The sequence below is a fragment of the Chiloscyllium punctatum genome, chromosome 5 (genome assembly GCF_047496795.1).
Source record: "Chiloscyllium punctatum isolate Juve2018m chromosome 5, sChiPun1.3, whole genome shotgun sequence".
In the NCBI taxonomy this organism is placed as follows: Eukaryota; Metazoa; Chordata; class Chondrichthyes; order Orectolobiformes; family Hemiscylliidae; genus Chiloscyllium; species Chiloscyllium punctatum.
In genome coordinates, this window is record NC_092743.1 from 49,454,147 (window position 1) to 49,475,827 (window position 21,681).

At 50.8% G+C, this 21,681-nt stretch overlaps 1 protein-coding gene across 1 annotated transcript in view; it reads right to left on the reverse strand.

The window, feature by feature from the left end:
- The window catches only part of necab1 (N-terminal EF-hand calcium binding protein 1), a 159,061-nt gene that overhangs the window by 85,286 nt on the left and 52,094 nt on the right, over positions 1-21,681 (reverse strand). Inside the window, exon 4 of the mRNA XM_072570269.1 lies at positions 18,410-18,435. Coding sequence (XP_072426370.1) covers positions 18,410-18,435 — 26 coding nt within the window. The remainder of the gene's footprint in view (positions 1-18,409; positions 18,436-21,681) is intronic.

A 21,681-nucleotide genomic window follows, 5' to 3' on the forward strand; every position in this document is an offset into this window, starting at 1 on the left:
TTAAGCAAGATATACTTTACTGCACAGGAGCAATCAAGTCAAAATTACACTATTAATTAGATTAGCAGTGTTACTAATTATTTTTGCCTCTTCCTTACCCAAATTCTTACCATCAGATTGGATGGAGTTTAATACAGACTCCAACATTAACCCATTTAGAACTATTTCCTTGCTCACTCCCAAACTGTTTTTAACCATAACTAACATCAGAATTAACTTTCATACATTCATGTATACAATTATGCTTGTCATTGGCCCATCTCCCCAAATCACTAACTTCACAATTTCAGGCTGTCTGCAATTTTTACAGAAATTGTTCTCTTTGGATTTGGAAGATTGGCAAGCTTTTGGCTTTGGGAATGTTGGTCTCGATTATACTCTCTCATATTCTTATATATAGTCTGTAAAGTCTCCCTACATTGGAGAGCTCCTTTCTTCTTGGATGTTCTTTCCTGAGGACATAATTTCTGCAAATTCAGATAGTTAGTCCATTACATTATCTAAAGGAACCTTTATTTCCTGAATTTCTTTTGCAGACGAAGTATTTGCTGCTGAAACAGGTGATTGCTCATAAGATCATCTGGGGGAATCTTTAATCACATTCATTTCTTTCTGGGATGACAGCTGTTCTTTTGAAACAGAGGTATTTTCTTTTTTTGCAGTATCCTGGATTTCTGGACTAGGCAATTTTTTTCTTGACAAGTCCTGAACCAGTATGTGTTGGTTGTGTCACTGTAATGGTGACCCCTATGAAATCATATGCAGCCCATTTTTAATCAGTAATAGGAACATCAAGAACAAGAGTAGCATTCTGCCCCCTGTTCCACCATTCAGTAAGATCATGGCTGATTTGTAACCTAACTCCAAAAACCTGCCTTTGGCCCATATATCTTAATATCTTTACTTAAAAACAAAACTATCCCAAATTTAAATTAACACCTGATCCAGCACCCACTGAGGGCGCTCCAAACATCTACCACCCTTTCTGTGTGGAAGTGCTTCCTAAATCTCTCCTGAACACTTGAGTACTAAGTCTCAGACGATACCTCCTAATTCTAGAATTCTTCCAAATGTGATTACTCATTTTTTTCTCATTAGAGATTTTTACTTTACTGCTTTTATTCTGGGTTTTAAAGGCCTTTTAATTTTGCTATACACAGAGGAGCCTTGATTATCCGAACAAGACGGGTGGGCACTATTTAGTTCAGACAATTGATTATTCAGTTAATTGGTTCAATGCCTCTCCTCTGGGGCACGGAGTTTTCTGAAGCTTCCTTTTTCCTTGCTCTGCCTGCCTTGCCCCCTCTCTCTGTCACAGCGTTTGTTTCTGAGCAGACACACACTTGTGTGTAAGAGACTTCCAGCATTGCTGAAGCCTCCCGCACTCCTCCCCCACAACAGTTCAATGGGATTGACACAGAGACCACTTGCTAAATCTGCTCCCTCCGTTCAGGAAACTAGGCAGCAGCACACGGTGCGCGAGCCCCCGCCACTCCCAACCCCATTCAACACTGCCCCCCTGACTGCCCCCAACCCTATACAACACCGCCCACAGCTCCACAACACCATTCAACATCGCCGCCTGTCCCCAAAACCACATCCAACACCATTCCCTGCCCCCACAACCCCATCCAACACCACCCCGTGTCTGCCCCCACAACCCCATCCAACACCGCTCCCTGCCCCCACAACCCCATCCAGAACCGCCCCCTGCCCACCCCCACCACCCCATCCAAAACTGCCCCCTGCCCACCCCCACAACCCCATCCAACACCATCTCCCGCCCCCACAATCCCATCCAAAACCGCCCCCTGCCCCCACAACTCCATCCAATACCGCCTCCTGCCCCCAAAACCCCATCCAACACCACCCCCTGCCCCCACAACCCCATCTAACACCGCACCCACCCCCACAACCCCATCCAACACTGCCCCCACAAACGCATCCAACCCCATCCCCCGGCCGCTTAACCACACCTAACAATGCCCGCGCCCCACAACCCCCATCCAACACCACTCCCTGCCCACCGCACAACCACATCGCCCCTGCCCCCACAACCTCATCCAACACCGCCCCCTGTCTGCCCCCACAATCCCAACACCTCCACCCACCCCCACAACACATCCAACACTGCCCCCGTCCGCCCCCATAACCCCATCCAACACCATCCCCAGCCCCCACAACCCCATCCAACACCGCTCCCTGCCCCCACAACCCCATCCAGAACCGACCCTGCCCACCCCCACCACCCCATCCAAAACTGCCCCCTGCCCACCCCCACCACCCCATCCAACACCGCCCCCTGCCCGCCCCCACAACCCCATCCAAAACCGCCCTCTGCCCGCCCACACCACCACATCCAACACAGCCACCTGCCCCCACAACCCCATCCAAAACCACCCTCTGCCCCCTCAACCCCATCCAAAACCGCCCCCTGCCCCCACAATCCCATCGAACACCGCCCCCACCCCCACATCCCCATCCAACACTGGCCCAACAAACCCATCCAACCCCATCCCCCGGCCCCTCAACCACATCTAACAATGCCCCCACCCATCCCCCGGCCCCTCAACCACATCTAACAATGCCCCCACCCCACAACCCCAACCAACACAGCTCCCTGCCCACCCCACAACCACATCTAACACCGTCCCCTGCCCTACAACCCCATTCAACACTGCTCCCTGCCCCATAACCCCATCCAACACCGCCCCCTGCCCCCACAACCCCATCCAATACTGCTCCCTTCCCCCACAACCCCATCCAACACCACTCCCTGCTCCACAACCCCATCCAACACTGCTCCCTGCCCCACAACCCCATCCAACACTGCTCCCTGCCCCACAACCCCATCCAACACCGCTCCCTGCCCCCACAACCCCAGCCAAAACCGCACCCTGCCCGCCCCCACCACCCCATCCAAAACTGCCCCCTGCCCACCCCCACCACCCCATCCAACACCGCCCCCTGCCCGCCCCCACAACCCCATCCAAAACCGCCCTCTGCCTGCCCACACCGCCCCATCCAACACCGCCCCTGCCCCCACAACCCCATCCAATACTGCTCCCTTCCCCCACAACCCCATCCAACACTGCTCCCTGCTCCATAACCCCATCCAACACTGCCCCTGCCCCCACAACCCCATCCAACACTGCTCCCTACCCCACAATCCCATCCAACACTACTCCCTGCCCCACAACCCCATCCAACATTGCTCCTTGCCCCACAACCCCATCCAACACTGCTCCCTGCCCCATAACCCCATCCAACACTGCCCCCTGTCTGCCCCCACAACCTCATCCAACACCACCCCTGCCCCCACAACCTCATCCAACACCACCCCCTGCCCCCACAACCTCATCCAACACCACCCCCTGCCCCCACAACCCCATCCAACACCACCCCCGTCCCCCCCACAACACCATCTGTGGCTCCCCCACCCCATCCATCACCGCCCCACAACCCCATCCAACACTGACCCTGTCCGCCCCCACAACCCCATTCAACACCATCCCCTGCCCCCACAACCGCATCTAACACCGCCCCCACCCCCACAACCCCATCCAACACCGCCCCCTATTCACCCCCACAAACCTATCCAACCCCATCCCTCGGCCCCTCAAAGATATCTAACAATGCCTCCTGCCCCCACAACCCCATCCAACACTGCACCCTGCCCCACAACCCCATCCAACACCGTCCCCTGCCCCACAACTGAATCCAACACCGCTCCCTGCCCCACAACCCCATCCAACACCGCCCCCTGTCCGCCCCCACAACCCCATCGAACACCGCTCCCTGCCCCACAACCCCATCCAACACCGCTCCCTGCCCACCTAACCCCATCCAACACCGTCCCCTGTCCCACAACCGAATCCAACACCGCTCCCTGCCTGCCTCCACAACCCTATCCAACACTACCCCCTGCCCACCTAACCCCATCCAACACCGTCCCCTGTCCCACAACTGAATCCAACACCGATCCCTGCCTGCCTCCACAACCCCATCCAACACTACCCCCTGTCCCCACAACCCCATCCAACACTGCCCCTGTCTGCCCTCAACCCATCCAACACAATCCCCAGACCCCACAACCCCATCCAACACTGCCCCTGTCTGCCCCCACATCCCCATCCAACACCGCCCCTGTCCCCACAACCCCATCCAACACTGCCCCCTGTCTGCCCTCAACCAATCCAACACTGCCCCTGTCTGCCCCCACAACCCCATCAAACACTGCCCCCTGTCCGCCCCTCAACCCCATCCGACACCATCCCCGCCCCCACAACCCCATCCAACACTACCCCCTGTCCGCCCCCACAACCTCACCCAACACCGCCCCCTGACCCCCCACAAACTCATGCAACACCATTCCCCCGTTCCACAATCCCATCCAACACCGCCCCCTGCCCCCACAACCCCATCCAACACCGCACCCTGTCTGCCCCCAAGGCAGCTAACACCACCCCCGCCACCACAACCCCATCCGACACTGCTCCCTGCCTGCCCCCACAACTCCATCCAACACCACCCCCTGCCCCCCACAACCTCATCCAACACCATCCCCCACTCCACAATCCCATCCAACATTGCCCCCTGCCCCCACAACCCGATCCAACACTGTCTCCTGTCTGCCCCCACAATCCCATCCAATACCGCTCCCTGCCCCACAACCCCATCCAACACCGCCCCCTGTCCGCCCCCACAACCCCATCCAACATCGCTCCCTGCCCACCTAACCGCATCCAACACCGTCCCCTGACCCACAACCGAATCCAAAACCACACCCTGCCCGCCTCCACAATCCCATCTAAGACCACGCCCTGCCCCACAACCCCATCCAACATCGCTCCCTGCCCCACAACCCCATCCAACATCGCTCCCTGCCCCACAACCCCATCCAACACCGCCCCCTGTCCGCCCCCACAACCCCATCCAACACCGCCCCCTGCCCACCTAACCCCATCCAACACCGTCCCCTGACCCACAACCGAATCCAACACCACTCCCTGCCTGTCTTCACAACCCCATCTAACACCACGCCCTGCCCCACAACCCCATCCAACATCGCTCCCTGCCCCACAACCCCATCCAACACCGCCCCCTGCCCCACAACCCCATCCAACACCGCTCCCTGCCCGCACAGCCCCATCCAACACCGCACCCTGTCTGCCCCCAACCCAGCCAACACCACCCCCGCTCCCGCTCCCACAACCCCATCCGACACTGTCCCCTGTCCACCCCCACAACCCCATCCAACACCGCCCCCTATCCACCCCCACAAACCTATCCAACACCATCCCTTGGCCCCTCAAAGATATCTAACAATGCCACCTGCCCCCACAAACCCATCCAACACTGCACCCTGCCCCACAACCCCATCCAACACCGTCCCCTGCCCCACAACCGAATCCGACACCGCTCCCTGCCCCACAACCCCATCCAACACCACCCCCTGTCCGCCCCCACAACCCCATCCAACACCGCTCCCTGCCCACCTAACCCCATCCAACACTGTCCCCTGTCCCACAACCGAATCCAACACCGCTCCCTGCCTGCCTCCACAACCCCATCCAACACTACCCCCTGCCCCACAACCCCATCCAAAACCGCTCCCTGCCCCACAGCCCCATCCAACACCGCCCCATCTGCCCCCACAACCCCATCCAACACCGCCCCTGTCCCCACAACCCCATCCAACACTGCCCCTGTCTGCCCTCAACCCATCCAACACAATCCCCAGACCCCACAACCCCATCCAACACTGCCCCTGTCTGCCTCCACATCCCCATCCAACACCGCCCCTGTCCCCACAACCCCATCCAACACTGCCCCCTGTCTGCCCTCAACCAATCCAACACTGCCCCTGTCTGCCCCCACAACCCCATCAAATACTGCCCCCTGTCCGCCCCTCAACCCCATCCGACACCATCCCCGCCCCCACAACCTCATCCAACACCATCCCCCGCTCCACAATCCCATCCAACATTGCCCCCTGCCCCCACAACCCGATCCAACACTGTCTCCTGTCTGCCCCCACAATCCCATCCAATACCGCTCCCTGCCCCACAACCCCATCCAACACCGCCCCCTGTCCGCCCCCACAACCCTATCCAACATCGCTCCCTGCCCACCTAACCGCATCCAACACCGTCCCCTGACCCACAACCGAATCCAACACCACACCCTGCCCGCCTCCACAATCCCATCTAAGACCACGCCCTGCCCCACAACCCCATCCAACATCGCTCCCTGCCCCACAACCCCATCCAACACCGCCCCCTGCCCACCTAATCCCATCCAACACCGTCCCCTGACCCACAACCGAATCCAACACCACTCACTGCCTGCCTCCACAACCCCATCTAACACCACGCCCTGCCCCACAACCCCATCCAACATCGCTCCCTGCCCCACAACCCCATCCAACACCGCCCCCTTCCCCACAACCCCATCCAACACCGCTCCCTGCCCGCACAGCCCCATCCAACACCGCACCCTGTCTGCCCCCAACCCAGCCAACACCACCTCCGCTCCCGCTCCCACAACCCCATCCAACACCGCCCCCATCCACCCCCACAAACCTATCCAACCCCATCCCTTGGCCCCTCAAAGATATCTAACAATGCCTCCTGCCCCCACAACCCCATCCAACACTGCACCCTGCCCCACAACCCCATCCAACACCGTCCCCTGTCCCACAACCGAATCCGACACCGCTCCCTGCCCCACAACCCCATCCAACACTACCCCCTGTCTGCCCCCACAACCCCATCCAACACCGCTCCCTGCCCACCTAACCCCATCCAACACCGTCCCCTGTCCCACAACCGAATCCAACACTGCTCCCTGCCTGCCTCCACAACCCCATCCAACACTACCCCCTGCCCCACAACCCCATCCAAAACCGCTCCCTGCCCCACAACCCCATCCAACACCGCCCCGTCTGCCCCCACAACCCCATCCAACACCGCCCCTGTCCCCACAACCCCATCCAACAGTGCCCCTGTCTGCCCTCAACCCATCCAACACAATCCCCAGACCCCACAACCCCATCCAACACTGCCCCTGTCTGCCTCCACATCCCCATCCAACACCGCCCCTGTCCCCACAACCCCATCCAACACTGCCCCTGTCTGCCCTCAACCCATCCAACACAATCCCCAGACCCCACAACCCCATCCAACACTGCCCCTGTCTGCCTCCACATCCCCATCCAACACCGCCCCTGTCCCCACAACCCCATCCAACACTGCCCCCTGTCTGCCCTCAACCAATCCAACACTGCCCCTGTCTGCCCCCACAACCCCATCTAACACTGCCCCCTGTCCGCCCCTCAACCCCATCCGACACCATCTCCGCCCCCACAGCCCCATCCAACACTACCCCCTGTCCGCCCCCACAACCTCACCCAACACCGCCCCCTGACCCCCCACAAACTCATGCAACACCATTCCCCATTCCACAATCCCATCCAACACCGCCCCCTGCCCCCACAACCCAATCCAACACTGTCTCCTGTCTGCCCCCACAATCCCATCCAACATCGCTCCCTGCCCACCTAACCCCATCCAACACCGCCCCCTGTCCGCCCCCACAACCTCATCCAATACCATCCCCCGCTCCACAATCCCATCCAACATTGCCCCCTGCCCCCACAACCCGATCCAACACTGTCTCCTGTCTGCCCCCACAATCCCATCCAACACCGCTCCCTGCCCCACCCCATCCAACACCGCCCCCTGTCCGCCCCCACAACCCCATCCAACATCGCTCCCTGCCCACCTAACCCCATCCAACACTGTCCCCTGACCCACAACCGAATCCAACACCACTCCCTGCTCGCCTCCACAACCCCATCTAACACCACGCCCTGCCCCACAACCCCATCCAACACCACGCCCTGCCCCACAACCCCATCCAACACCGCCCCCTGCCCCACGACCCCATCCAACACCGCTCCCTGCCCGCACAACCCCATCCAACACCGCACCCTGTCTGCCCCCAACCCAGCCAACACCACCCCCGTTCCCGCTCCCACAACCCCATCTGACACTGTCCCCTGTCCACCCCCACAACCCAATCCAACCCCATTCCCTGTCCCCACAACCCCATCCAACACTGCCCCGTCCGCCCCCATAACAGCATCCAATACTGTCCCCTGCCGCTACAACCCCGTCCAACACCGACCCCTGCCATCCAACCCTAACCAACACTGCCACCTGCCCCACAAACCCTTCCAATACCGCCTCCTGCCCCACAACCCCATCGAACTCTGCCACCTGTCCCACAACCCCATCCAACACTGCTCCCGTCTGCCCCCACAACCCCATCCAACACCGCCCCTGTCTGCCCCCACAACCCCATCCAACATCGCCCCTGTCCCCACAACCCCATCAAACACTGCCCCCTGTCTGCCCTCAACCCATCCAACACAATCCCCAGTCCCCACAACCCCATCCAACACCGCCCCTGTCTGCCCCCACATCCCCATCCAACACCACCCCCGCCACCACAACCCCATCCGACACTGCTCCCTGTCCCCCCCACAACCTCATCCATCACCATCCCCCACTCCACAAACCCATCCAACATTGTCCCCAGCCCCCAAAACCCCATCCAACACTGCCTCCTGTCTGCCCCCACAACCGCATCTAACACTGCCCCCTGCACTCCCCTCAAAACCTCATCCAACACCATCCTCCGCTCCACAATCCCATCCAACACCACCCACCGCCCCCACAACCCCATCCAACACCACCCTCCTGTCTGCCTCCACAACCCCATCCAGCACCATCCCCGGTCCCCAGTTCCCCATTCAACACCATCCCAGCCCACCCATACAACCCCATCCAAAACCACTCCCGTCCATCCCCGCAACTGCATCTAACACCACCCCCCCGCCCACACCACTCCAACACTGCCCCCGGTCTGCCCCCACAACCCCATCCAACATGTCCACCCAACCCATAGCCCCCACAACCCCATCCAACACCAACACCTGTCCGCCCCCACAACCCCATCCAACACCATCCCCAGACCACACAACCCCATCCAACGCAGCCCCTGACCACCCCCACAATCCCATCCAACACCCCCTCCCGTCCGCCCTCACAACCCCAACAAACACCAAACCCCGTCCGCAACACCCCATCCAACACTGCCCCCTGTCCGCCCCCACAACCCCATCCAACACCAACCCCAACCCCCACAACCCCATCCAACACCGCCCCCTGTCTGCCCTCACACCCCCATCCAACACTGCCCCCTGTCTACTCCCACAACCCCACCCAATACCACACTCTGTCTGCCTCCAACCCATCCAACACCATCCCCCACACCCACAACCCCATGCAACACCATCCCCTGCCACCACAACCGCATCCGACAACGACACCGACCCCTGTCTTCCCCCACAACCCCATCTAACACCGTCCCCTGCCCCCACAATCCCATCCAACACCCCTCTCTGCCCCCACAACCCCATCCAACATCATTCCCCGCCCCCACAACCCCATCCAAAACTATACCCCTGTCTGTCCCCACAATGCCATCTAACACCATCCTCTGCCCCCACCACATCCAACACCATCCCCCGCTCCCTCACCCCATCAAACATCATCCCCCACACTCCCCACCCCATCCAACACCACCCCCACCCGTCCGCCCCCACAACCCCAACCAAAACAACTCCATCCAGCACCATCCCGGTCCCCTCTTTCCCATTCAACACCGCCCCCGTCCACCCTCACAACCCCATCCAACACCACCACCCACCCCACAACCCCATCCAACACCGCCCCCTGTCCGCCCCCTCATCCCCATCCAACACCACTCCGCCATCTGCTCTCACAACCCCATCAAACACCAACCCACCGCCCGCAACACCCTATCCAACATGGCCCCCGGTCAGCACCCATATCCCCATCCAAGATCATTCCCCGCCCCACAACCCCATCCAACACCACACCCTGTCTGCTCCCACAACCCCATCCAACACCACACCCTGCCTGCCCCCAACCCATCCAATACAACCCCTGCCCCCAATACCCCATCTGACACCAGCCCCACAACCCCATCCAACACCATCCCCTGCTCCCACAACCCCATCCAACACCGCCCCCTGTCTGCCCCCAACAGCCCTGCCACCACAACCCCATCCAACACCATCCCCCACCCCCACAACCCCATCCAACACCATCCCCTGCCCCCACAACCTCATCCAACACCCCCCTCTGCCCCCACAACCCCATCCAACACCAACCCCCACCCCCACAACCCCATCCAACACCAACCCCCACCCCCACAACCCCATCCAACACAACCCCTGTCTACTCCCAAAACCCCATCCAACACCACACCCTGTCTGCCCCCAATCCATCCAACACCACCCCTGTCCCAAACCCCATCCGACACCACCCCCACAACCCCATCCAACACTGCCCACTGTCCGCTCCCACAACCCAATTCAACACCATCCCTGCGCCCACAACTCCTCCAACATCGCCCCCTGTCTGCCCCAAACCCATCCAACACCATCCCCCACCTCCACAACCCCATCCAACACCATTCCCTGCCCCCACAACCCCATCCAACACCATCCCCTGCCCCCACAACCCCATCCAACACCCTCCTTCAGCCCACACAACCCCATCCAACACCATAACCCTGTCTGTCCTCACAACCCCATCTAACACCATCCTCTGCCCCCACCCCATCCAACACCACCCCCCTGTCTGCTCCCACAACCCCATCCAGCACCATCCCAGTCCCCACTTTCCCATTCAACACCACACCCCATCCAACACCACCCCCTGTCTACATCCACATCCCCATCCAACGCCACCACCCAACCCCACAACTCATCCAACACCGCCCTCTGTCCGCCTCCATAACCCCATCCAACACCATCCCCGGCCCCCACAACCCCATCCAACGCAGCCCCTGACCATCCCCCATAACCCCATCCAATACCGCCCCCTGTCCACCCCCACATCCCCATCCAACACCGCTCCCTGTCGACCCCCACAACCCCATCATACACCGCCCCCTGTCTGCCCCCACAACCCCAACCAATACCGCCCCCTGTCTGCCCCTACATCCCCATCCAACACCGCCCCCTGTCCACCCCCACTACCCCATCCAACACCGCCCCTTCTGCCCCCACAACCCCATCCTCTGCCCCACCCCATCCAACACCAACACTATCCTCTGCCCCACCCACATAACCCCATCCAACACCGCCCCCTGTCTGCTCCCACAACCCCATCCAACACCACACCCTGTCTGCCCCAACCCATCCAACACAACCCCTGTCCCCAAAACCCCATCCGACACCACCCCCACAACCCCATCCAACACTGCCCACTGTCCGCCTCCACAACCCAATTCAACACCACCCCTGTGCCCACAAGCCCATCCATCACCGCCCCCTGTCTGCCCCCAACCCATCCAACATCACCCCTGCCCCAAACCCCATCGGACACCACCCCCACAACCACATCCAACACTGCCCACTGTCCACTCCCACAACCCAATTCAACACCATCCCTGCGCCCACAACCCCTCCAACATCGCCCCCTATCTGCCCCAAACCCATCCAACACCATCCCCCACCTCCACAACCTCATCCAACACCATCCCCACCCCCACATCCCCATCTAACACCACCTTCTGCCCCCACAACCCCATCTAACACCATCCTCTGCCCCACCCCATCCAACACCATCCCCCACATCCCCCACCCCATCCAACACCGCCCCCGTCTGCCCCCACAATCCCATCCAACACCACCCCCCACTCCCATAACCCCATCCAATACCACCGCCTGTCCACCCCACAACCCCATCCATCACCATCGCCCATGCCCACAACCCCATCTTTCACCACCCGTCCCCACAATCCCATCTTTCACTGCCCCATGTCTGCCCCCACAACCCAATTCACACTGCCCCTGTCCGCCCTCTTTTGCACCTCAACACCATCCAACACCGCCCACTGTCCATCCCCCAATCCCATCCAACACCGTCCCCTGTCAGCCCTCCAAAACTGTGCTCATGTAGGCCCCAACCCCATCCAATATCACCCCCTGTCCGCCCTCCCAACCCCATCCAACACCGCACCCCCCATCCACCCCCTCAACCCCATCCAACACCATCCCCGCCCCACAACCCAATCCAACACCGCCCCCGTCGAACCCAGCCGCCCCACGCACCCCACCCCTGTCAGACCCAGCCACGCCTCCATCTGTGTGCCCCGGCAAGCCCCTGTCAGCCTGTCTGCCCCCACCCCCACACATCTCCAGGGCAGCCAGACTGGACACCAACATCAAAACTACTGCTGCCTTTGCAAGGGTGAGTCTCAAAATAGCGCACACGCACACACACACACATACAACTTCTCACTGCAATGTTTTCACAAATTCCACCTTTGCCCTATACAGGACAATATTTGACAGATTATCTGGGGAAGGGCGGTTTTGGGTACACTCCTGTGTAGATCTCCAGGGAAAGTGTGGGGAGAGAGAGAGAGAGAGAGAGAGACAGTGCCTGGGCTGCCATCAATGTCCAGGACTGTTCTCGGCAGCATTTCAGTAAGCTGGGTTCATTTTTATTCACTGTAAACAAAAGATAATTGAGGTTCCTTTGTAGTACTGCATCTTTAATTAGCACCAGTAAATTCATTCTTCTGTACATCAAGATGTCACTTCCCAATACAATCCCTAACCATTGGGCCTGACTAGATTCTGGCTAACAATTGCTTCTGTGCTCCTCTTACCAGTTTGCAACAAAAGGTTTAACTATTTAGTGCTTTTTCTCCTTTTCTGATCTTTCTGTGAGATTGTTTGACAGCTCAGCTGTTGCAGCTGGGACTGTAAGAGTAATTCTTCAAGCCATACAGTCTTTAAAGCTATAATCATTCATTATTGCCTCTGCGTCCATTGGAATTCTCAGCTCTTGCTTCACGGGAATTCTCACCATTGTTATCTTATTATGCAATGAGGGTGTGATGCTGGAAAAGCACAACAGGTCAGGCAGCATCCGAGGAGCAGGTGAATGCATGTTAAGGGCATAAGCCTCTTCAACAGGAAATATCCTTGGATGCTGCCTGACCTGCTGTGCTTTTCCAGCATTAAACTCTTGACTCTGATCTCCAGAATTTGCAATCCTCACTTTCTCCTTATTATGCAATGATACCCACTAACACTACTATGTTGTATGTGCTGTGATGCCAACCAATATAAACTTTTCAAGGAATTTCATTTTCAAAACCAACTTGTGGTTGGAATAGTTGACTGTGTCCAAGTCCTATCCATTTACAGTGGTATACCAAACACACTAGCAAGTCTTAAATAAGACAAAATCTCTTGCACAATAGCAATCGGTTTAGGTTACATTAGTAAGTTAGTCATTGTCACTAAGAATATTGGGAGACCTGTGAATATGTCTTCACCCTACAATATCTTAGGATGTTCTGCTTTTTATTCACCATGTCCTTATGGTGCCATCAGATTGGGTGGGGCTTAGTGGTGTCTCCAACATTAACATTTTCAGAATTATTGAGTTATGCAACATATCCCATGATTCTCTTTCATCAGGAGTGGAAAGCATTGTTCAAAATCTCAGTTGATTTTGAGAAGCTTGGTTTTGCAGGTCAGCTGAAATGGCTTTATCCTGTTTCACTCACTCACTGGGTTCAGCAAAGAAAGAAAGAGAGAGAGACATCCTTTCTTTTCATCTCTTGTGCAGGGATGACTAGCAGTTTTCTCAGCTGTGACCCTTACAGCACACACCTTTATCCATTAACGCACCCAGACCAGAATTACATTTGTTTTCTAACCCCTACTCTTGAAAGGAGAATAAAATTCATGTCTGCAGTTTGCAACATAATCCATTGGAAATGGCTTTCCGCAGAAAGTGGGAATGTGGCAGTCCATCCCTTGTTATCTTGTAGCCACAGTCACAGTCCTGTTTGTTTTGATTTGCCTCCCTTCCTTTGAGATTATTTTTAAATTTAGTTTCCCTCAAACCACTTTGAATGCAAAATTCTCAAATTCCTCTTCAGACAACCACTGTCTTTACATCCACAGCCATCTTCTGTGGTTGTGTTCTATTTCTTAAAAAAACATAAGGTTAATTAAAAGTTCAATATTTACATAAGTACTTTTGGTTTCTGACCAGTCGTTTAGACAATAGAATCATTTACAACTTTGGGATGTCCCAAAGCTATGTATGGTCAATGACACACTTTGAAATGTTAGCAATGTGATAGAGGAATCATAAAAACAACCACCCATAATTTGGGATAAATTGTTATTCTCATGGATAGAAGGTAGAAGAAATGTGAGAAGTGGAACTATGACACTTGTGGGAGGTGCAGTTGTGCTGCTTGAGGGATATTCCATTAGAAACAGCAGAAAAAGAAGTGGCAAAGTAAGTTTCTGAGATGTGTTCATAAAATTTTAAGTAGAAAGTAAAGTACTGGATTTACATAAGAAAAATGTACGCATGAAATGTCAAAACAAACTCACTATTCTTACATTCACAACAATGGGACCAGGAGTGACTGCTCTAGTGTGTAACTGCCCTATCTCCAACTATTATGTCTTCAAAGATAGCTCCAAAATGCAAGAGTTAAAAAAGAAAGAATCACAGATTAAATGCTGCATTTTGGAAAAGCAAATCAGGACAGGACTTATACAGTTAACGGTAAGGTCCTGGGCATGTTGCTGAACAAAGAACCTTGGAGTGCAGGTTCATAGTTCCTTGAAAATGGAGTCTGAGGTAGATAGGATAGTGAAGAAGGTGTTTGATATGCTTTCCTTTACTGGTCAGAGCATTGAATATAGGAATTGGGAGGTCATTTTGTGGCTGTACAGGACATTGGTTAGGCCACGTTTGGAATATTGTGTGCAATTCTGGTCTCCCTTTTATAGGAAACATGTTGTGAAACTTGAAAGGGTTCAGAAAAGATTTACAAGGATGTTGACAGGGTTGAAGGATTTGAGCTACAGGGAGATGCTGAATTGGCTGAGGCTGTTTTCTGTGGAGCATCGGAGGCTGAGGGGTGACTTTATAGAGGTTTATAAAATCATGAGGGGCATGGATAGGGTGAATAAACAAAGTCTGTTCCTGGGATGAGGGAGTTCAGAACTAGAGGGCATAGGTTTAGGGTGAGAGGGGAAAGATTTAAAAAAGACCTTGGGGCAACTTTTTCAACTAAAGGGTGGTGCATGTATGGAATAATCTGCCAGAGAAGGTGGTGGAGGCTGACACAATTACGATATTTAAAAGGCATCTGGATGGATATATGAATAGGAAGGGTGTAGAGGGATATGGGTCAAGTGCTGGTAAATGGTACTAGAGTAATTTAGGATATCTGGTCAGCATAGTCGAGTTGGACCGAAGAGTCTGTTTCCATTCTGTACATTTCTATGACTCTGTGACTTTATTTAAATTATGCTTTTCATGATCATTGTTTGTTTTTAAAAAAGTCTTACACCCAATGAAACAAATTTTGAAGTGATAATATAGTTTTCCATAAAATATTTAAAATGTGAATTCAAACTTTTATTCCTAAATAATGGACTGGCATAAGATTTCAGGGACCAAAGCCCTCCAACCAAGATTGCTTCAGAGATACCAAACCATAATTCACTTGGAGGATTTTGGAGTATAACCCTGTCAGTTATCAAAAAAGGATGTTAGATATGTGTATACATCCCCCTTGAATAGTGCAGTTGAACTCTGCCAAGATTATACTGGGTTACAATTGTAAACATTTGTCATTGCCCAGAAGTTATTTTTTGATTTATTTTTAATTCATATGGAGCTAGCAAGGACAGGAGTGCTCCCAGCAGATAATGTCAGTTATGACTAGATCCCTTCACACTATTCTCACATCAAGGCAGGTAGCCTGATATTCAACACAGCAGTCAGACAAGCTGCATGTGCAAGTATAAGTGGCTTTGACAGGATTACTGGATTACTCAGATGAAAACAAAAGCAAAATGTTGCTGGTGCTGAAAACCTAAGAAGAATAAACCTCAGAAAATGTTGCAAGGCAGGAGGCATGCACTATGACATCACTATTCACAAATTAACAAAGAAATTGTTTGAAGTTGATGATCATTTATCAGATCTTGTCTCTCCTCACTGCTCCTATCTCCTTTTCATTCTTACACAAGATTGACATGGCCATTGTTATATTATATGTTTTGATGCCATTAAGGCAGTTATGGAGCACATTCTTAACAACTAAGTTGTTTGCTACATCACTTCTGTTCAGAAATACTGTGGATAATAAAATAAAATACTGTGGATATTGAAGTCAGAACAATTCTTTTCTCTTCTTCCTTTCTCGTCTTTAGACTATTTTTGTAACGTTATCTCCTTTTCTTTGGCATTTCAAAATTTACTCCATGAGCCTTCTATTTCTGCCCGGTGACATTATTTACTTCCATCTTTTCGTTGCCCACATTTTTCCCCACGCACCTGTAACCAGCTTCTTTCTAAACATTTGTCTTTCAATACTCTGTTGGCAAAGCAACTTCAATATTAACTCTTCCTGAGCAATTGCCTTATTCAACCTCAGATTTCTGTTTTGGGATTGGTTACAATTGCTTCTGGACATTTAGTATGCATCAAAGGAGACAAGTACATAAATAAGATTAGAATTTACTGAAAAGTTAATGACTTCTACCTAATAACTTTGTTCAGTCACTTATTGAACTGCTTGCCATGCACCAAGTTTGCTCAAATATGCTTATATTGGCTGGGTCCCATATAGTTCCCATGCTGCTAGTGTTTTTTTTCTAATTGTCTCAGGTGAAAATGTGGGAAGTATGATATCCACAAAAAAGTGCTGTAGTAATTAATAATGGTCTACGTATTAATTTTCGTGTAACTTTTAAAAAATGAATATTCCATGAAGAAATTACATTAGCAAGAATGTTAATTATTGCCCATTTCATATAGCTGATGAACTGCAAGTACTAGACTTGCCAGTAATATGAAAGCCCAGAGAATAAGAGGGAATCATGTAAGAATAGAAAATTGACTAAGGGACAAGAAACACAGAATGACAACTGTTTTTGAGACTGGAAATGTTTCCAGAGGACAGTACTAGAGGCAATGCTCTCTTTGAATCTGGAGAATTCATGATTCCCATTTCAATCCTTACATAAATTCTTGTGTTTAGTTCAGCAGGAATGATATTTGCTCAGAACAAAAATATGTGATTCTCAGGCTTTCCTTTTGAAACTTGAAGGGGGTATTTTTAATGTAATACATTTTGCAAGAGATGGGTGGGTTTGGACCATACCATTTTACACTGTGTTCACTTCATCAGAGCATTAAAAAGGCACACTGTAAAACAGGATGCCCAGCATTGACCTGGCCAGTCCACTAGATTAACTAATTTGACCTTCCTAATGTCCATATGAATAAACTAAATTTTAAAATAATTTACGCAGCTTGAATGTCAATTGATGAAATAAATTTTGTCATGGCTGACAGTGAATTGTAGATTGAGCAATATGCACATGGAGTTTGTCTCCTGTCTGCATCAGAAGGAACCAGGTGTATTCATGCATTGTGACATCTGTGCGTGATTTCAAGAGATATTCAATATTTTATGCAGCATTTTCAATACTTCAATCACCACTATATTGATGTGTAAGCCTCGATACTTTGGTCCATGTCTTTGAAGTTGGCTTTGAAATAACAAACATTTAATGGGAATGTTGCCGCTGAACCAAGGCTAACACTTATTTTCCCTCAAAACAGTGAATAATGCCAAGCTTATTCATAGGAGTCAGGGCATGGCAGAACAGAGTAAAGAAAATTACCAAAGATGTGGTTGAAGCCAGGCTTTTCTGCAAACTATTCAAGCGTTTAAAGCAAATACTGAGAATTGGCATGAAGAGAAAATTGTGTTTCTTATTTGTTAACTTAATTTATAAGCTCCACAGGCATCAGTACAAATCAAATAATCAGTTGGGCTACATTGTGTTGTGGAATTATGATCAAAAATCTGACAAATAGAAAACATCAATTATGGACTGACAAAACAGAAGACACGGTGAACCACTGGAACACACATAAATACTACATTACTCTGTCCCCTTTGAACTCTCTTTCAGACAATTTACATCCAGTTGTCATGAATTTTTGCATGAAAAGTAAACCATATACACAACTCCAGAAATGTAGAACGGTTTGATTCAGTTTTTAAAAAATTAATTCCAAGTTTTAGTTTGAAAAAAACATATTTTAAATGATCATATTGCTAAGTGGGTAATAAAACATTTAACATTATACACAAAAAAATACAATATCTTAGAAATCTTTTCCTGCATTTTATTTGCTGCTCTATTGAGCATAGCACATGGTGAAAGCATAGCACTTACCACATATTTCTTCAATGTTGAGGTTGCTAAAATAAAAGCAAAAAAAAAAATATTTTAGTGATACTGCTGACCATGCTGCCTTGTACATTATTTACCCATGGGTCATCTTTGATGCTGAAAAGAATTATCAAATATTTATAATATGACACTGTGTCTCATGAAGTATTACCACACTTATATTTAAAAAGTCCCCTAAGAGTATATCTTTAAATGTATTAATAAATTAGATTGTATTAATTCAGTGACATTCAAATTTAAAAATTATTTTGCAATTGGGGTTCTACTGGCACTTTTTCAATATATTGCAAATAGAAAATTAGACAATATCAATTATTTTAGATGGCACAGTAAAATGAGATAATTTTAGTCAAATGAGAAATAAATTTGCGGACTGAAAAAGATGAAGATGATATCAAAAGAATTAAATCAGTTGTTTTGAGAAATGGCTTATGAATGTGGTGGATGATTCTTTAGGATATATTCTGATCCATTCAGTGAAAGGTGAACAAATTTATTGGTTTGCTAAACTATTGTGTCGTCATGTTGGCTTGATGATGTAGCCTGCAAACTTACTTTACTGAAACAAAATGTTCCAAACTCAAGATGCAATCTATTGGGATATATACCTCTATTAAAATGCACTGTTGCTGCAGTTTTCTACAAGGGGAGATTTTACAAGAACACAGAGACATTAAAGTTGAATACTTTCTGCTTAAATGCCATACCAGTGCTTCACAATTGCCTGCTTGATCATTAACATAATTGATTGCCAGAAGCAGTAATGAAAGTGACAATGATTGATGGTGATAAGAATAAACCAGGAATGAAGATAGTAGATTATATAAGCAATGTGACATTGTTCACTAGGTTTGCACCTGCAATTCCATTCAAACTTGGATGGTATGGGCAATAAATTTGTGCACCATGTTTTCATTTACATGTTCCCATTCTTTTTCTGAAAGAAACATTATTTTTCATCATTCTGCTAAATCTACATGATAGCAAGGACACAGGCCTAGCTCATTTCCCCATCTCACTCCTCTGGAGTCATTAGCGTGAAGGACCACCAAGAGAGAGTTAGAGGTAGTCTTTAGGACAGCAGCAGAAACCCTGTTGATGCCCCATTTGGAAAGACATGGCACCATAATGGGCATCGCTCCCTCTACTCAGTTTCCAAAACATTACCTTTTTAAAGACATAAGATGGATGAGCTTGAGGCTCTTTTGGAAATTGGCAGATACGATATTGTGGGGATAACTGAGACGTGGCTTCAAGTGGACAGGGCCTGGGAAATTAATATTCAAGGCTACACGTGCTATCATAAGGACAGACTGACGGGCAGAGGGGGTGGGTGGCCATGTTGGTAAGGGAGGATATTCAGTCTCTTGCGTGGGGGGACCTAGAATCAGGGGATGTAGAGTCAGTGTGGATAGAGCTGCGAAATATTAAGGGTAAAAAGACCCTCTTGGGAGTCATCTACAGGTCCCCAAACAGCAGTCTGGATGTCGGATGTAAGTTGAATCAGGAGCTGAAATTGGCCTGTCGCAAAGATGTTACTACAGTTGTTATGGGGGATTTCAACATGCAGGTAGACTGGGAGAATCAGGATGGTATTGGACCTCAAGAAATAGACTTTGTGGAGTGCCTCAGAGATGGATTCTTAGAGCAGCTGGTGCTGGAGCCGACCAGGAAGAAGGCAATTCTGGATCTGGTATTGTGTAACGAACCAGAATTGGTCAGAGACCTCGAAGTGAAGGAGCCATTGGGAAGTAGTGACATTAATACATTAAGCTTCAATCTGCAATTTGAGAGGGAGAGGGTACAGTCGGAAGTGACAGTACTTCTGTTGAATAAAGGGAACTATGGAGCTATGAGGGAGGAGCTGGCCAAAGTTCAATGGTGCAATACCTTAGCAGGGAGGACCGTGGAGGAACAATGGCGGATATTTCTGAGTATAATGCAGAAGTTGCAGGATCAATTCATTCCTATAAGGAAGAAAGATCCCAGGAGGAGGCATGAGCGGCCGTGGCTGACGAGGGAAGTTAAGAAACATATAAAGTTAAAAGAAAAAAAGTATAACATAGCAAAGATAAATGGGAAAACTGAGGACTGGGAAGCTTTTAAAGAGCAACAGAGGATTACTAAGAAGGAAATACGCAGAGGAAAAATGAGGTATGAAGGTAAACTGGCCAATAATATAAAGGAGAATAGTAAAAGCTTTTTTAGGTATGTGAAAGACAAAAAAATGGTTAGGACTAAAATTGGGCCCTTGAAGACAGAAACAGGGAAATATTACGGGGAACAAAGAATTGGCAGAAGAATTAAATGGGTACTTCAGATCTGTGTTCACTGGGGAAGACTCAAGCAATCTCCCTGAGGTAACAGTGGCTGAAGGACCTGAACTTAAGGGAATTTATATTTGCCAGGATTTGGTGTTGGAGAGACTGTTAGGTCTGAAGGTTGATAAGTCTCTGGGCCTGATGGTCTACATCCCAGGGTACTGAAGGAGGTGGCTCGGGAAATCGTGGATGCATTGGTGATTATTTTCCAGAGTTCGATAGATTCAGGGTTGGTTCCTGAGGATTGGAGGGTGGCTAATGTTATACCACTTTTCAAGAAAGATGGGAGAGAGAAAGCAGGAAATTATAGACCAGTTAGTCTGACCTCAGTGGTGGGAAAGATGCTGGAGTCTATTATAAAGGATGAAATTACGGCACATCTGGATAGTAGTAACAGGATAGGACAGAGTCAGCATGGATTTATGAAGGGGAAATCATGCTTGACTAATCTTGAATTATTTGAGAATGTAACTCTGAAGATGGGCAAGGGAGATCCAGTAAATGTAGTGTACCTGGACTTTCAGAAAGCTTTTGATAAAGTCCCACACAGGAGGTTAGTGAGTAAAATTAGGACGCATGGTATTGGGGCAAAGTACTAGATTGGATTGAAAATTGGTTGGCTGATAGGAAACAAAGGGTAGTGATAAACAGCTCCATTTCGGAATGGCAGGCAGTGACCAGTGGGGTACCACAGGAATCCGTGCTGGGACCGCAGCTTTTTACAATATATGTTAATGATATAGAAGATGGTATCAGCAATAACATTAGCAAATTTGCTGATGATACAAAGCTGGATGGCAAGGTGAAATGTGATGAGGATGTTAGGAGATTACAGGGTGACCTGGACAAGTTAGGTGAGTGGGCAGATGCATGGCAGATGCAGTTTAATGTGGATAAATGTCTGGTTATCCACTTTGGTGGCAAGAACAGGAA